The 19,013-nt window shown below is 40.6% G+C and overlaps 1 protein-coding gene across 1 annotated transcript in view; it reads right to left on the bottom strand.

The window, feature by feature from the left end:
• Positions 1–487: 487 nt before the first annotated feature.
• OTC (ornithine transcarbamylase) overlaps positions 488–19,013 on the bottom strand; it is a 61,198-nt gene continuing 42,672 nt past the window's right edge. Inside the window, exons 6-10 of the mRNA XM_006746577.3 lie at positions 17,184–17,306; positions 10,569–10,622; positions 10,339–10,488; positions 7,522–7,659; positions 488–910 (exon numbers count right to left, since the gene is read on the bottom strand). Coding sequence (XP_006746640.1) covers positions 851–910; positions 7,522–7,659; positions 10,339–10,488; positions 10,569–10,622; positions 17,184–17,306 — 525 coding nt within the window. The 3' untranslated portion in view covers positions 488–850. The remainder of the gene's footprint in view (positions 911–7,521; positions 7,660–10,338; positions 10,489–10,568; positions 10,623–17,183; positions 17,307–19,013) is intronic.

Below are 19,013 nucleotides of genomic sequence, written 5' to 3' on the forward strand. Positions count from 1 at the left end.
TGGACTAAAATATGGCAAGCAGTAGATTTATAGACACGTTCAGCGTGTGGTGTGAGTAGATGCACAATAAGCACAAACATGAAAAAATTAAATCGCTCCTGCTGGAGAATTTGAACCTATGAAAATGCCACTCTGTAATGTATCTTATGTTCCCAGCTAGGTTTCCATGGTTTTGCCACTTGTTCACAAAGCCTTCTTTAGGCTTTTGACATTAAGTGTTCATTACGGAGAAGAGATGTGTGCTCTTGAAAAATCCTCCTTCCCACGTATGACTGGAAAAAAAACTTGAGTTTGGGCACAGTTATAGCTGTTTTCTGAGAATTTCATCATTTGCCTCCATAAGTGAATAGTCTGTGCACCTCATTTGCCTGAAAACTGTACTACATCAGCAAGATGGATCATTTGGCTTCCTTGTTGGTCCTGGGGGATATGAACACAGCCCACAGATCTACCAGCAGCCGACTGCTGGTAAATGTTTACTTATAAATTAGCACGGGTGATAATTTATTAAGGTAATAAGCATAGATTACATTTAATGGCTTAGACATTATGCATTATGAACACAGTATTTTATGTTTAGTTGCAACAAATGTATATGATGATTAATATGATACCCAAATGTAACTCAGAAATTGTGCATTAGAGAGCTTAAACCAAGTCAAGCCATGTATCGTAGTACATCTGCACTTCAATTAAGGCCTTCAGGAAGGTTCCACAATGGCAAAGCAATATCATTTCATTCACCTATACTGTGTATCAGGATTTGTTTCTTAGATTCTCTTCTTCCTCCATAAATTGACTCATTCAGTTACTGAAGAACATTGTTTCTCTCTTGACAAACATCACTGCATCAAAACTTTGGTTTCTGAAGCTGAGGTGAATAATCTGTCAGCAGGGACACCATGACAGCCTGGGATGACACAACAAAGAAAGAGAAAGAGAGAAAGAGAGAGAAAGAGAAAGAAAGAAAAAGGAAGGAAGGAAGGAAGAAAGAAAGAAAGAAAAGAAAGAGAGAGAAAGAAAGAAAGAAAGAAAGAAAGAAAAAAAGAAAGAAAGAAATGGGTAAACATTAGCAAGAGTCTGCTTAGGGACTTAAGGAAGAGGAACTGGATTGCCACTTTGAAGGCCTGTCATTAAAGTGTGTTTTCCCAAGGAAATGACAAGGGGACAGTTCTGAATTAATATTTATTTTTATTTGGATAGAGGAAGGTCAGGAGGGATCAGGCTGACCCGAATAAATGCAGAAACCCCATGTTTACTTAGGCCTCATTCCAGGACTAGCGGGTGAGAGAGGTGAAATGAGATACCATGGTGGTAGCCATGACTGGATTTTCCAGTCATAAGTGAAACCTAGGTATTGGCTGGTTTTGGAGAAATATAATCCCTCTCATCCTGATGTTATGCTGTGGTTTGGTCACTTGTAACCTAGAGAAGTTTAGAATCAATCAGATGTAGAGTAAGAAAAGGAAATCGTTTGGGCTAGTGAACAATGTCTATCTGAATGTGGGTCCTCATGAAGGAATATTTATAACCAAGAATATAGCTTCCCATTAGGCTGTCACCCACAAATGGTAATTTGCACTGTTACTCTTCCCAACTTCCACAATAATGACAATAGTAATAATATCAGAAACCACCACAACAAATGCTTACTGAATGCTTAACTATGTACCAGACTAAGTGCCTTATCATGTGTTGGTCCCTTAAGAAATATTTGCCAGGCACTGTGCTAGGTGCTGCTAGGTAAGTTAGAGAGAAATGTCTATACATTATCTCATTTAATGCAATAAGCTTCTAAGGTAACTTCTGTTATTATCATTTATAGATGGGAAAATCCTGGAAACAACAGATAGTGCACAACCGGGTTTGGACTCAGGTTTCTCTGACTTCACCCTTAGGAGGTGGTTTTACTGCCTTACAGGTACTTACTGTCTCCTTTTGACCATATTGTATATGTGTCCCTAGCCTATATCAGAAATGCAGGTCTTATATTTCATAGGTATTCATTGAATGTATTTATTGAACAGTTACCATGTGTTGGGCCCTGTACTGAGTGCTTTATGTGCATCATACCACTTAATATCCTTCCCTACTTGTATGAATTGTTAAGAGAGAGAAAATCCAGAGGAAGGTGTAGGTATTTTCCTGAGTGGTGATAGTAGGGGATAGATCTGCATCTGCCTGTACGTAAGACCTGAACCACTATGCTCAGATGACTCTTACTTCATTTAATCCTCATAAACTTACGAAGTTGTTCCTATTTTTATCTCCATTATCATATGAATAAACTGGACTTATACTTGCTCAAGATCACACAGAGAGCCAGATTTTAACTTGATTTCCAAAGTCTGTGTTCTACAACCAATATCCTATATCGCCATTGGGCTACAAAAATGTTTTGAGCACATATTTAGGGTGTCATGCACCATCCCGGGTATAACGAAGAACAATATAGACAAGATCGATGCTCTTATGAAGGAGTTTTCATTATAGTAGGGGGACAGGAAACAAGAAAATATCAAGTAGTGATAAGTGTCATTAGAAAATAAAATAAAAAATGGAGGGGCACCTGGGTGCCTAAGTCGATTGGGCATCTGCTTTTGGCTCAGGTCATGATCCTGGGGTCCTGGGATTGAGCCCTACGTCAGGCACCCTGCTCAGCAGGGAGTCTGCTTCTCCTTCTCTCTCTCACCTTCCCCCCCGCTCATGCTCTTGCTTGCTCACTCTCTCTCTCTCTGTCTCTCTCAAATGAATAAATAAAAAATCTTTAAATAAAATAAAATTAAAAATGGGATAAAGGAGGCTGGAGAACCTCTTAAGAGTGGGTGGCCAGGGAAGGCCTTGTTAAAGGAATGGCATTTGAAATCTGAATGACAAGAAGAAACTAGGAAGGCCAAACTCAGGGATAAGAACATCTCCCAGGTAAAATATTTTAGCTTCTTTATGGGTTTCTAGGATCACATCTCAGGTTTTGTTTTATTTTTAATGGTCATTGCATGTGTCAAATTTATTTTCAAATGTTAAATCTTAGAAAGTCAACTTGGAGTAGAGTTGCCAGACTTGGTTAAATCAATAAATACAGACAGTTAAATTGGCATTTCAGAAAGCAACATTTAAAAAAAAAAAACAAAACTATAAGTATGCTCCAAATATTGCATGGGACATACCTATACTAAAAAATTATTTGTTGTTTATCTAAAATTCCAGTTTAACTGGGTATCTTGTATTTGATCTGGCACCCCTAACTTGGAGAGAAATAAAGGACTCAAATACTGTGAATTAGATTTGCAGTGGTCTTGTATTATCTAAGGATCATCCTGATAGCAGTGCTTTGAAGTATCAGCTCTTTTGCAGGGTCCCTTTAGGTTACTTTAGGTTCACAGTAAAAATTGTAGGCAAAGGAAGAAAGGTACTTGACATTTTATGAGTCCTACAACCTTACTAATTATTGAAAAATGCAAAAGCAACCTCTGTGGGGAGGAGAGGGTATATTTAAAAAACAAAAAAAAAGGGATCCAAAAGCCTGTGCTCTATGGAGAGAATGATATGATTACTAGAGTGTTCTGACAAGCATAGCTAGAACTCACCCAACATGGAGGCCTTGAAAAGCTCCTCTAAGTACTGAAAGAGTATGCATTTGCTTTAAAAATGTTATATGCTTTTAGAACAAGCCCCACCCAATTTAGTTATATACTTGCCATCATTATCAGTCATTATGGATATGTTAGAACTTGAGGCTAGATTATATTTTTCCTTTCTTTTTCCATCTGATTTTAAATGAAATTGTGTGTGGAAATCATTCTCTAGACAGTAGTCCTGTCCAGTAGAACATTGTGCAATTATCAAAATGTTCTATGTCTCTGCTGTCAAATACAAATAATGTAGCCACCAGCCAAGTGTGGCTATTGAGCACTTAAAATGTGCTTAGCATGTCTGAGGAATTCACTCGTACATTGTATTATATTTTAATTAGTTTAAATTTAAATAGAAATAGCCACACGTGGCTAGTAGCTATTGCATTGGATAGGGAAGTTCTAGAGGAAAACAGATACTGTGACTTTAGAACATCCCAGATAAATCTATCTCAGTAGTGTTGAGCCTAAACGCCATTCTAAATAAGCTACGTAAGAATCATTTCTTTGCACGTGAAATAGGAATTTAGCCAATCTCTAGGGTCTCATCTCTCTTGAAAATGTCATATTCCTATGACTTGTACAGGCTGAGTGGGGACTGCATACTATTCGTTTTTTTTTTTTAAATCTCCAATGCCTGGCAGAGGGACTGGCACCCAGTAGATGCATAGTGTATGATTGCCAACATGAACTTCACTCAGTGGGACCTCCAGTCGTCTAGCTCAGACACATGTGTGTCACCTCCTCTCTTCCAGAACATAGGACTTCAGTAGCCTGTTGGTGAGATTGAGGACCTATGAAAAAAATCATTTGCCATCGATATGGCTTGACCTGTTTATCTTATTTGTGAGGAAACCAGGACCAGAGAGGTAATACCTATCCAAGATGGCACAGCTGACTAGCATTAAACACTATATAAAGTATATAAAGTAAGCAGTATGTAAAGCATGCAGCTAGGGTACAGGTCTCCTCGCTCGCAGGCAAGTATTCTTTCTATTTTAGATGCTCTACCTTCACTTTAACATCGCTATGCCTCTTGTTTGCTTTAAAGTATATTTTCCCCTAATAATAGTGGGCACTTCAGGAAGGTGGGGTATGGAGAGATGGTGGTAGGGCTTAGACAGATGGAAAATAGGTGGGCATAAAATTTCACTTTGTGTATGTACGTGTGTATGTGTATCTATGTACATATATACATATACACACACATATATATATATATATATCCTTGTAAGCATATCAACAATGTGAATACATGATGTATTTAATTTTTTAAAGTAAACTCAAGGGACGCCTGGGTGGCTCAGTGGGTTAAGCCTCTGCCTTAGGCTCGGGTCATGATCCCTAAGCTCCTCCTTAGGGACTCCTCCTCCTGGGATCGAGTCCCACATCGGGTTCCTTGCTCAGCGGGGAGTCTGCTTCTCCCTCTGCCTGCCACTCCCCCTGCTTGTGCTCTCTCTCTGTCTCTCTCTCTGACAAGTAAATAAATAAAATCTTTAAAAAATAAAGTAAATTCAATTTAAAGATGTTGTTTAATAAGCTCTTCAAAAATTCGGAAGCGCAGAGCATCTCCATAAATGATATTTTGGCAACATTTCTTTTAATTTTTCCCCACTGGATTTCTACAAAGGTCATATTTTAACAGATTTAGGTTGATTCATCTTTGTAACTTCAATCGTTTTCTGAGAAAGAATAGAGCTTGAGGAAAATTTTTTGCCATGCCTCTTCCTGAGGTATATGGTTGGAGAGCTCACATTCTCTTTTTTGTCATCTAGATCTTTGCTATTCAAACTGTGGTCTGCAGGACAGCAGCATCTGCATTATCTAGGTGCTTGTTAGAAATGCTGGCTCAGGTGCCTGGGTGGCTCAGTTGGTTAAGCGACTGCCCTCGGCTCAGGTCATGATCCTGGAGTCCCAGGATCGAGTCCCGCATTAGGCTCCCTGCTTGGCAGGGAGTCTGCTTCTCCCTCTGACCCTCCTCCCTCTCATGCTCTCTGTCTCTCATTCTCTCTCTCTCAAATAAATAAAATAAAATCTTTGAAAAAAAAAAAGAAATGCTGGCTCTTGGGCCCCATCTCGGGCCTACTGGGTCTGCACTTTAACAAGATCCCTACGTGATTCAAATAGACATTTGAAGCTTTAGAAGCACTGGTCTAGGTAACGTGGCAGTTGCCATTTTGACCAAAGCTAGTGTCCTGAGGTGGCAAGCTGGAAAGCACAGTAAAAAAAAAAACCCATCCCTCTTATTAGATATGACAAATTTAGGCCTGACACATAACTTTCCTTTGAAAAGGGAATCATGATTGGCTTTTAAGCAGCCATAGTGGAGCTCAAACCCCTGCTGGTCACTGTATTAGGTCAACAATGAAGATGATGTCAGTGATAATAATTGTAATAATATTTACAGTATATTAGATACCATACTAAATGCTCTACATGTATTATTTTAATGCTCACAATAACCCTATCTATTCCCATTTAGATAAAATGTATTCCCATTAGATAAAAAAAAATTACCAGAGTCTTTTCCAGCTCGGTTTTCTGTACTCCAGAAGTTGCAAGCTATAAACTACATTTCCCAGAAGCTAAGGTGCAGACATGCCACTCAAATGTATCTACTCAAGTCTTAGAGCCATAAGTGAACAATGTGCAGTGGAAGCCATCCTCTGGGAGATTAGATCTTCTGGTCTATTTGCAGGTGGGGGTATCTGGTTTTGCTGGGGCAGCGATAATGGGGTATCTGGCATTTAGTTTCAAGGGTCTTAGGTACCAGGCTTTGGGTAGCTGTGTCAGTGGTGTTTGGCTATTAAAGAACCACAATGTTGTTGGGCGATTGTCCTGCCTGTATTTCTGAATATGTGGTATCCAAGAATGATTTGCTGCACCTTCTTTCCCCAGAGATTCTGGGCACTGCTAAATGTCTTTTAATAAATTCCTATATTATCTTTTTATCTTTCCTAGAGTGGACTCTGTTTTCCAGTAAGACTCCAGCTGGTACAAAAATTGAGATCAGTTAAATCAACTAAAAATGAAAAAACAGTGGTACTAAATTATGGCACTTGAATATCAGTTTTCTAGAGAAGAAGGTGATGTTTGGAATATTGTAACACACAGATGTGAGGTTAGTATTTCCTAGAATAGCAGTGATGAAGGTGAAACTTATGTTAAGGGGACCAGTATTTTTTAAGATTTGTTGCAGTTCTCAAAATGTTCAATACCTAAAACAGATATATCTATAAGCCAAAGTCAAGTAGAGAACCAAAACAATGAGCTAGGTAAGTCATGAAAGGAAGAGAAGAGAAAGGAAATACAATTTCTTTGAACACTCATTTTGTGCCAGGCACTGAATTAGGGACCTCTATAAACATTAACAAGGGGATTGTAAAATAAGAATTATACAGTATAATGGTTGGCAGGCAATGGTGGCTGGCGTTCAGACTGATCAAGAGCAGTCAGAATTTTTATTAAAATAGATATATTTGGAGGCATCTGGGTGGCTCATTTGGTTGAGTACCCGACTCTTGATTTCAGCTCAGGTCATGATCTCAGGGTCATGAGATTGAGCCCAGTGTGAAGCCTGCTTGGGATTCTCTCTCTCCCTCCCTCTCCCTCTGCCCCTCCCCCCTGCTCTCTCTCTCTCTCTAAAAAATAATAATAGAATAGATATATTTGGAAGGAGATCAATTTTACACCATTAAAAACATAATATAAATACTAATAAGCAGTAATAATCTATTATGAACTTTCTGGGAAAATAATAGATGCCATATGAGCAAGTCATGTAGGTGGATAATCTCAGTTGCTTATTATTTACCAAAAGGTATGAATGACTAAGTTAGGGTCACACAGAGAACCCCTTCTTAGTCTCCATTCCCCATTTCTTGCTTACCATGATTGTCCACTTCCTGTTTTCAGCCTCTGGGAATACTAGTGATCGTGGAGAATAAAACACTTCATCATCCACTTCTTCTGGCTTTCTGGGCAAGCAGTGTAAAAATGTCCAGTCAGAGGCAGCAACTTTAGCAGTCTAAAGAAGAGATGGGATGAGACTGTTTTGACTAGCATATGCGGCTATCACATTTGTCTTCTTCAATATTTAAACACACATATGGTGTGGAGTCAGAGACCAAATGCAAAGGGAGAGATGAGGCAGAGTGGTGGTTTAAATTCAAGGCACCGGGGCGCCTGGGTGGCTCAGTTGGTTGGGCGACTGCCTTCGGCTCAGGTCATGATCCTGGAGTCCCGGGATCGAGTCCCGCATCGGGCTCCCTGCTCGGCGGGGAGTCTGCTTCTCCCTCTGACCCTCCCCCCTCTCATGTGCTTGCTCTCTCTCATTCTCTCTCTCTCAAATAAATAAATAAAATCTTTAAAAAAAATAAAATAAAAAAAATAATAAATTCAAGGCACCAAAGGGAAACGTAAATGGTACTTTCAACTTATGGAATTTTATAGCATTTTTTTGATTTGGGAGATCATTACTCCAAATTAAACCACTAACTCAGTTTTCTGGTTCTCTGTCTAGAGGGATTGTGGACATTTCAGTAAAGAGTTCTATCGGTACAATTTGTGGCTGATAGCAAAAGTCACCCATTATGCCCCAATATATTTTAAAAGTCACTTTTATGGGATTATGTTATATTTTGAGCTTATCTCCAAGTTACGGTTTTTAGTGGTTGAAGCACACTTCATCACTAATTAAAACACTTTTGAAAGAGAGCGTGCTGAGATAGGAGTGCACTAAACAGGATTATGGGCACTATGCACCAGAGGTTTCCTTCTTAATGCAAAAGTCCTAACAGTTTCAATTTTCTCCAGCCATTAGTCCTAAAAGCTACATTTTTCCATCCATTTCCATTGTTCACTTACAGATTCAAAACTGCATTCCCTCATAATTTCTTACCTCAAAATTACTGCCTTTGTACTAAAATTTTGTTTTACTTCCCATACTTGTTCGAGGTTCAGAACCTTCTGAATTTCTAAAATAGTGGCAAAGTAACATGGGAAAGGAGTAACATTTGAGTCAGTCATACATCAGTGAGATGAATGTCCTTCAAGCCTGCAGTCCCAGCACCACAAAAATGCGTAAGGTTGGTCAAGGCAAGTACGAGATAAACCACAAGGAGTTTAGAATGTCTCCATGAACGTATTTGCCACATATATGACAAGGGATTAGCCATAATGTATAAATAATTCCTATAGCCAATAATGGCAAAAAAATAGAAAATGGGCAAAGGATAGGATAGCATTTTATAGAAAAACAGATGGAAATGGCCAGTAAACATGAAAAGATGTTTAGCTTCACTAGTAATCAAGGAAATGCAAAATTTAAAATGCATGAGATACAGATTTTAAAAATTAAAAATGTAAATAACAGAATAGAAAGAGTGTGGAGAGAGTATAAATTATCAATTCTTTTTGGATGGCTATTTAGCAGCATTTATCTATTTTAAAAAGTATATACCACTTTACCCAGAAATTATTTTTCCAGAGATCTATTCTCCAATAATACTTGCACAAAGAAATATGTATAAGGATCTTCATTGCAGCATTGTTTGTAATTGGGATCACTGGAAATAGCCTAATTTATCAACATAAAACATAGTCCACCCAGACTTTGGAATTCTATGCAACCATTTAAAGGAATGAAAAGTATCTAAATAAATGGACAAGAAAATCTAAGATTTGTTAAGTGGGAAATGTAAGTCAGAATAATATGTCTAATATGCCATTTATGAGCAATCAATAGTTGTGTGTGTGTATGTGAAGGCATATATAAATACATGGAAAAGGTCTGCAAAGAGATGCATCAAATTGTTGAACAGTGGCTCCCTCTGGGAATAGTCACTGTTGAAGGGATGAAGGAAAGACACTTTCACTTTTTATTTTCCAAACTTCATTCTATTGACATGGATAAATAAGGAGCTTGTATTTATATATTGCTTTATCAATGAAATATCTATTGTGTTTGCTCAATCCCTTTCTCCACCAAAACAGACTAGCTGCTCTGCTGACAAAATCCCAATGTACACTTGCCTGGTAGAGTATTCCTCCAGAAGAGCCGTTCTCCAAGTGTGACCCGGGAGCAGCAGCATTGCAGTTCTTGGGTCCCACCTCTGACCTATTAATTCTGAACCCCAGGGGAGTGGGGTCCTGCCGGCTGTGTATTAACAGCTCCAGGCAATCCGGAGGCAGGCTCAACACTAAGAAGCATTGCTTCGGATCTTAATGAAAGGCATCAGAGTAGATGGGATTCCCCTGGGAATGAATGCCCTGGAAGCAGTAAGCAAAGCTAAACCGGACTTGAGAGTCCTTAACAACTAGAGGCAAGGACTAGCCTGAAGAACATAATTATGCAGCTTTTCTTAGAGGAGAAATCAGAAGAAACTGCATGCAACAAAAGTAGCAGTGTCTCTAGATACACACTGAGCAAAGCACTCCAATGCCTCCATGCCTCCATTGCCGTGAGAGGGAAAAGCTTGCTTCTCCCTTCCACCCGGGTTGCAAATTCCTGCATCCAGGACAAAAGTGTCTTTCCAAAGGACATAGCTAAGCTTCAGGAGGAGAGAAATCCCTGGAGGATGCAGTCAGCGAGTCCTTTATAGGGAAGGAAAGGACAGTCGGCTGTCCCCAAAGTGAACGAGTGATTAGATGGTTCGGCCCTGTATGAATGGAATTAATGAACCTTCAGAGAGGCATCAATTTGTACCTTCATTGTAACCTGGTAACCTTGGAAAGCCTGGAGCCGCTTTTTCTTCTCCTCTTCTTGTCCCATGCTTATCCACGTGTCTGTAATTAATACATTGCCTCCACGAGCCGCTTCCAGTGGATCATTCGTCAGCGACAGCTTGGTGCCGTTCTAGCATACACAAGCATGCCAGTTAAACCACTTCATGGGACAGAGAAAAGCCATTCTAAGTTTACATAAAAGGAGCATACCTCCTTGGCATATTGCTCTGCCAACTTGGTCACACTGGGATCTGGCTCATAACCCTGCAGAGGGAAGAATTCAACTATTATTTAGGCAATTGTTTTGTATTAGGCTGTCTTATATATGCATTATTTTACTCTCAACAGTATTCTCGCTGTCCTTCAAGTTGTAGCTCAGCCGCCTTCAGTAGAATACGATATTTACATCTAGAATTCCCAACCTTCGGGGCGCCTGGGTGGCTCAGTTGGTTAAGCGACTGCCTTCGGCTCAGGTCATGATCCTGGAGTCCCAGGATCGAGTCCCGCATCGGGCTCCCTGCTCGGCAGGGAGTCTGCTTCTCCCTCTGACCCTCCTCCCTCTCGTGCTCTCTGTCTCTCATTCTCTCTCTCTCAAATAAATAAATAAAATCTTAAAAAAAAAAATAGAATTCCAAACCTTCATAGTGCTTTTGGGAATTTAACAAGGTAACCAGCTGCCCCATCTTTCTCTTATTATCCTTGACCTCTTTAATTAGCAAGATAAACAGGGCGTAGTGCTTTCCAGCTCTCTGTAGTGCCTCTTCTCCTTCCTCTAATAGCGTAAAAGGATTATATACATAATTCTACAAGCCGATGCAGTTTTGTCTCCATCTTTCCACGAGCTGTGTGGGTTTTTTGTTTTGTTTTGTTTTGTTCTTGTTTTTAAGATTTATTTATTTTTTTTGTAACTTGTTTCTCTTTTTATTTTTTTATTAACATATAATGTATTATTTGTTTCAGGGGTACCCGTCTGTGATTCATCAGTCTTACACAATTCACCGCGCTCACCGTAGCACATACCCTCCCCATTGTCCATCACCCCGCCACCCCATCCCTCCCACCCCCCTCCACTCCAGCAACCCTCAGATTGTTTCCTGAAATTAAGAGTCTGTTAGTTTTTTTTAATGCTTTTTTGTCTGGAATGCTTTGCTCCACTCACTTCCTGTGGATAATGCTTTCAGGTCTCAGCTCAAATGTCTCCCTCTCAGAAGAACCTTCCCCAAGCACCCCAGCTAAATACTCACAGGCCACGTGGCAGCATTCTGAGTGCAGGGCGCGTGCTTTGAAATGGCATTTACACCACAAGTACGCTGGTTTTGCTCAAATATATTTGTTTGGGATGGTTTGGTGAGAGCAGGGTCGGCGCTTGGGTGAAGCACACCAGGTGCCTGGGACACAGGGTTTAAGCAGGCCTGTCAGAGTCTTTGCGAGCACAAATGGCACACCAGAGGAGCCTTACTTGCTTGGCCTAGTCTCAACTCTAGGTGAGGGGACGTTAGGGGGCACTAAAGCCCCCCCCCCAAGCTATTCCAGACCCCCCGGTAGCCCCGCTGCCTCCCTCCCCACCCTCCAACCTGTTCTGTACACAGCAGCAAGGATTGTTTTCTCTGAAGCCTGCAATGTTTACCACTTGTTCCTTAAGTCAAAGCTGATTAAGAGTCTCTCCCCCTGCCAACATTCCGGGTTTCTGTCTCTTTTAATTCTTCTCAACATCTTGCTGCAGGAAAGCCAATCTTATTGTTATCGCCGTACATGTCTTGCCCTTTTCTGCCATCTCAGCCTTTCACCCTTGAACACCTCCCCCTGTCTCCTCCTGCGTGTCTTTGTTGGAACATGTCAGCTCTTCTTTTGTCAAACCTCTAGCCCAGCCTCACCTCTGGACCCTCCATATGGAGGTCTTGTCAGTCTAAACACCACAGTTATTCTCACCTTCCTCTATCCTTCTCATTTTCTTGAATTCTTAGCATTTATTATAAGTCGGGTTTTATAAATGCTCAGTGGAGCATTGTGGTGCACCCTGTGATATGCCATTCATATCCCCCCCTTCGTGAATAAAGGACTCATTCCCCCAGCTGCTAGGCGTGCTGCCAGAAGATGGCTTTCAGCCGCCAACCCTCTTTGGGCACTGCCTCAGCTGCAGAGAGCTGACTCATCCAAGGTCGCATCCCCTTCTGGGGCGGCCTACATTCAATGACTGATTGACAGGAGGGGATGGAAACTTGACTCCCTCCTCCCAACTTGGAACAGCTCTAAATGGCCATCTCGGATCTAGAAGTCTCTGCAAGGTCAGATGAGGCTGTTGTTGGGCCTGCACTACGGCTCGGCTTCTTCCTCTGCCCACTCCTGCTTCCTTCCCTTCCCTTCCAAAGATGTTGATCTCAAGGGCATGCCCTAATAAACATCCTGCACACCAAACTCTGTCTCAGAGTCTACTCCCAGGAACCTCATCCTGCCACAGGTATGTTCAGGTTCATTCATTTGAAACTGTGTCTATTTGCACACGAGTGTCTACTGTAGTTCCTTCTCTCATTACAAAATTCTCGAAAGAAACTACGCATGACGCTGATGATGATGGCTGCAGACATTTTAGCACCCTCAAATAGCCATAAGTTCTGGAGCTTTTTTTATCAGGATTTGGAGAAGGTAATTAATAAAGCTTTGCTAATTTAGTAACTAATGTTGTGACCATTCATACTAGTAAACATAAATGAAGAGACTTGGCCATTACCCCGTGTGCCTCCTGCCCTGAAAATTTAGCCTTCCCTCTAGAGAGCAGGTTTTATACTCCCTACATATAATCATTCTTACAGAAGGAATCAATAAGTACTTCGAGAACCAACAGAGAGGTTTGGAAATTAGAAAATCACCCAACCTTGCATGCACTGGGCCATGACTGAGAATACAAAGAGAAATTCTTTACTCACAGCTCAGCTTTCAATACTAAATCACTCATTGGCTTTTACATAAATCTTAAAACCAGAGGAAGAAGGTGATTAACAAACCCAGTTCAGTCTAAATATTCACTTAGAACAATGTTAAAATCATTACCATCAATAGTTTATGGAGCAATTTTACAGTCAAGGACAAAATTATGTTTTCTTGAACATGTAAGTTATTCTCAGTTGAAGAATGGGGAAATAGATTAATTATGGCCTTGGAAACTTCAGGGCTTCTTAAATTTACAATAAATCTCCTGGCTTTATCTTGAAAGAAAATAGGCCTACTTACAAATTAACTGAACAACTTCTGCACTATCGGACTTTCCCAAAGACTTTTTAAAACTCTTACTCCCACTAAGATTTAACAAAGTTTCAGCGCTCTCTGTCATTTAAATGAGTTTCTGCATAAGAACAATACTGAACCTACTTTGTAAGACTCAAATTTTTCCCTTTGGTGTTAATAAAACATCTCTGACACACCATAAAATGTTTAAATCCTATATTTTTCCAACAGAATAAAGCCTCTCCAGAAACATCTTCTAGCAGGGAACAGTTATTGTTAAGATATGTTTTCACTATAAAAACCAAATGCAATCATAGTTTGCATTAATACAGAGCCTTTCTTCAAACTGGATTTGTAGTGACAGTGTGCTAACTTTTCCCATAAAGTGAAGAAGAACCGCCTTAAGCACATGTCAGATCTGACCCTTCATTTTCGTTTATGCTGAATGAAAGAGAATTATCTGCTGTAAGAGTTCTCTCTCTGAGTCCCCACAGTTTACTATAATAGGGTGGTTTCTAATACATGCTATGGTCCGTGCCCGCCATTCCTTCTATGGCAAGTGTATTAGGTAGAATAGTATCCTCCCAAAATTCATTCTCAGCCAGAACCTCAGAATGTAACCTTACTTAGGAGGGTCTTCACAGATGTAATGAGTTAAGATGAGGTCGTGCTGGATTAGGGTGGGCCTACATTAACGTGACTGATGTCCTCCTGTGAAGAGGGGCATTTGTATAAAGAAACACAGGCATAAAGACAAGAACATGGAGGCAGAGACTGGAGGGATGCAGCCACAAGCCCTGGAAGCCTGGGGCTGTGGAGACAGACAAGGAGGATCCTCTCCTAGAGGCTTCAGAGAGAGCGTGGGCCCTGCCACCATCTTGATTTTGGACTTCTAGTCTCCAGAACTGTAAACAATAAATTTCTGTTGTTCAAAGCCACCCAGTTTGTGGTACTTTGTTATGGCAGCCCTTGCAAACTAAGGCAGCAGGGCGCATTGACTCAAACTGGTTCAGCAAGAGCACGAGGGAAAAGCATTTTGTTTCCTTTTTCTTTGGCAGGAGGCAGCGGACAAGGCCGGTGCTCTACCCAGGTGCCATCCTAGGACTCCTTTTTATAGCTTTTGCTCCCTCTCCCCATTTCAATGGGCTTTTAACAGCACTTGCAGCTCTTCCTCAGAAGACAGCCCTCTGGCTACCCAGCTGCTTTTCCTACCAAAGTGCCAGGGGATTTACCACCCTACCTCCCCTTGCTGCCCTTGACCAACGACTGGTTCAAAGGATGAAAGCCCACCTTCGGGGGCACGTGGGTGGCTCAGTTGGTTAAGCATCTGATTCTTGATTTTGGCTCAAGTCATGATCTCAGGATCCTGAGATCGAGCCCTGCATCGGCTCTCAGTGTGGAGCCCGCTTGGGATTCTCTCTCAGCCCCTCCCCTTGCTCGTGTTCTCTCTCTCTCTATCTATCTTTTTAATAAATAAAATCTTTAAGGAAAAAAAAAAAGAAAGCCCACCCTCCTTGCCTCAGGTTGAGACAACTCTGGGGCATAAGTTACGCTCCTGAGCTCACCTGTGGGATCAGGCTGAAGCTTCCTTCTGTAGGATGGTGCCTGACATGGCACAAGCGTGACCAAATCATGCCGGTTTGCCTGGGAGTCTCCCGGTTTTAGCACCGATTGTCCGATGTTCCTGGAAATCCCTCCATCTTAGGCAAACCGGGATGGTTGGTGACTATAAATGGCCCTCTTGCTTAGATTCTTCCCTTTCTCTGTTTTTCTCCTATTCTCCTACAGGTCTTCCTTAGGAGTACTTCTTTAATAAATCACCTGTACACAAATCCTCATCAAATCCCTTGTGGGGAACCCAGCCCAAGACACTGATGCAGGAAGGGGTGAAGAGCACATGAAAGCCTTGGGGATTTGGGTATTTCCTACGAGAGAAATTCAGCCATTAACCCACATTGTGTAATTCATGTTCCTGGTGATTGGCAAATAAACATCTCAAACTCAAGAAGCAGAAGCAGGGAGTGATTTTTAGGCCTGACATATTTGCCTCTGGATGTCTTAGCTTATCAGAGTGAACCCTCGCACTCACTACTGAGATAACAGCAAACACATGCCTTGCCAGAAACACACTAGTGCACAGTAATTGTGAATAGTCATCTCTTAATGAGAGGGCCAATTCTATCTTTCACTTTGTTTCTGAAGCAGTCTCTGTTTAGGGGAGTTTTCCCTTTAAAGACTCCTGATTGGATATTAGTAGCCAATCAGAAACATAATGGGGAAATAGTAGTGATGGGGTATTTTTTTTTATTTTATTTTATTATGTTATGTTAATCACCATACATTACATCATTAGTTTTTGATGTAGTGTTCCATGATTCATTGTTTGCCTATAACACCCAGTGCTCCATTCAGTACGTGCCCTCTTTAATACCCATCACCAGGCTAACCCATCCCCCCGCCCCCCTCCCCTCTAAAACCCTCCGTTTGTTTCTCAGAGTCCATAGTCTCTCATGGTTCGTCTTCCCCTCCGATTTCCCCCCTTCATTTTTCCCTTCCTTCTCCTAATGTCCTCCATGCTATTTCTTATGTTCCACAAATAAGAGAAACCCTATGATAATTGACTTTCTCTGCTTGACTTATTAGTGATGGGATATTTAAAAGGTTCTGTGGGGATCCTTCAGGATTGGTTTGTGTATGAGTCTCTTGGAGGGTTAATTTTTGTCCTCTAAAATGCCTATTTATTTTGTATGAGACTGGGGGCATCTTAACATAGGGCTTCTCTTTGGGGCATCTATATTTTTTATTTGGGTGTATTTATTTATGGATTTATGTCATTTTGTAGGTAAAATATAAACATGTTAAGAAATTCAAACCATATAAAAGGATATACCATGAAAATAAATTCTCCCTCCTATCTCTGTCCTTGAACCTTCCAGTTCCCCTTCTCAGAGGCAGCAACCATTACCAGCTTCTTACATATCAAAAGGGTTACTTTGGACCCATGAAAGAAGTCATGCCTCCTGTACATGCTGTGTGAGATTAGCAGCAGAGCAGGAAGTATATAGGGGGCATTTTCACAGCCGCCTGGGACTCAGATTTAAAAAGCCGCAAGGCTGCTGGTGTTGAGTTTGAAATATAAGCTGGCGTAGATGCCATCACTGTGACCTTCACACTAGATTGACATTTTTCTACTAAATTGCAGTATTAGAAAAATGACAACATTCTCTCCATGCCTTGGGAACTCTATGCTGTCTGGATTTCATTGCTTTCTTCAGCCTTTGTGGTAGCAGTGCACAAGGATGCCAGTCATCATAATGGCTGGTTTCAGGGCAGTCAGAGGGATAATTCAGAGAGGCTTTTAGGAAAGCGTCACAGATGAGAGGCATCAGCCAAGATGGGAAATGGGCACTCCAGAGGAAATGGGCACTCCAGAGGGAAATGGGCACTCAAGAGGGAAATGGGCACTCCAGAGGCCACATAGCTGTAATAGTAAGGCTGGTAACATAGCTTTAAGTTTGTGGGCTCACCTGTGCTTTCCTTGAATGGAAGAGAGGTTGTTTTCATTTAAGAAGGGCTTAGTGTCAAGGCAGAAAGTCCCCCTACCTTTGGAGTAGCCGCCTGAAGGTGCATCCCAAATTTTGCAGCACTCATCATGATGGAATGCAGAATGTTGTTCCCATCCCCAATCCAGCTGAGGGTGAGGCCTTTCAGAGAGCCATAGTGTTCCTAAGAGGCAAGGGAGGAGAAGATTACATCCAGGAGGAAATCCACTTATGTGAAAAAATTATTAAGGCTAAAATAAAGGAAACAGTCTTCACCTCATTTTTAAAGCTTTGTTGGAATGAATAAACTACTAGGTTTTGGGTTTTTTTTTTTGCATTATACAGAGCAATTCAATACATGAATGTACAATCACAACAAATAGCAAAACGACTTAATATCTTAAACCATGACATCATATGAACTCATACAGAGACTCATAGTTTCATACATTTCAAATCTGAATCTTTGTTGTATTCATTCATTCATTCATTCATTCATTCAACAAATTGAGTGCCATCAATGTCCAGAAGCTTTCCTTGGCCCTGGAGAGAGAACAATGAAGAAAGGAGACCAAAAAAAAAAAAAAAAAATCACTACCTTTATGGAGCTTACATTCATTGGTATTAGAATGGGGAAACAATGCATCTGGAACAGTGGAACATGGTGTCTATGTTTGCATTTATATAAAGTTAAAAAACATGCCCATTAATATTCTTGATTGTTTACAGATATAGACATGTTAAAGTATAAACACATGCCTGGGAATTATAAATACAGACATCAGGATAATAATTTCTTTGTGGGGTGAAAGGAAATGGAATCAGGGAGAGTTACACAGTAGGCTTCAACTCTGTTGAAAACAAAAAAATTCTAAAGTAAGATTTGACAAAACTATGTAATGGGCACAAGGGTGTTTGTTATATTTTTTTTGAACTGTCTGTAGGTTTCACAGATTTTATATATTCATAAAGATAATATTTTAAAAAGAGAAAGGCTAAGCAACTTTGAGATACAGAACTACTACATGGCGAACCTTGGATTTAAATCCAAGTCCATCTGATTTAGATGCCATGTTCTTAATAAGCTGCTATTTATTCATTCAACTGCTGTTTTGAGTATCTTCTGTATGAAGGAATTGCACCAGGTCCTGCAGGGGACAATATGGTGAATAGGAAATTTTATTGTCCTTCAACAAATTTGTAATCTAGTAATGATGAAGCCCCAGGGGGAAGCATTAAATTATCTGGCATATATGTAAAGCCACAGCTGCAAGCAGCCACTTGGTATCTGACATTGCTGTATCATCTTCTCTGCATGAATCTTATCCTCATCACCAAAGAGTTCCATTTCATTTTGAGTTTAACTTCACATTAATATGTGTGTGGCTTATTCAAATAAGGAGAAATATGGACCTATCCAGTTTTCCCTGTCTTCCCAGGACAGTCCATCGACACAGAAACCATGGTTGTCAGGATTCCCGGTGGCAAGACCATGTAGATTGGCTGTGGCAAACCAAATGAGATGAATATTTTCAAAGTTATTCAAGTTTCTAATTTAAGGGGGGACAAGGCTAAATTTGCCTCAATTCTATAAATTCTACGTGTTCTTAACTCCAGTCTCAAACAATTAGTTTATTAAAATGATAGAAAACGACCTCCTTCTCAGAAAGTGATCTGGTAGTTGACCATTTTGAATATTCAAAGCATACTCTGCCAGTCTTCACTCCCAAGCCACAGAGCCGGATACATGTAGGGTTAAAAAAGCTTTTTGATTCTGTATGCACCAGCATTCTTTATTCATCCATTGTGTTAAATATATCACCAAAAACCAAAATGATTGAGAGAAGAGGGGTTTGGGGGGGGTGCTAAAAGAGGTTGGGAATTGAGTTGT

The sequence above is a fragment of the Leptonychotes weddellii genome, chromosome X, assembly GCF_054177405.1.
Source record: "Leptonychotes weddellii isolate Sample4059 chromosome X, ASM5417740v2, whole genome shotgun sequence".
Lineage (NCBI taxonomy): Eukaryota > Metazoa > Chordata > Mammalia > Carnivora > Phocidae > Leptonychotes > Leptonychotes weddellii.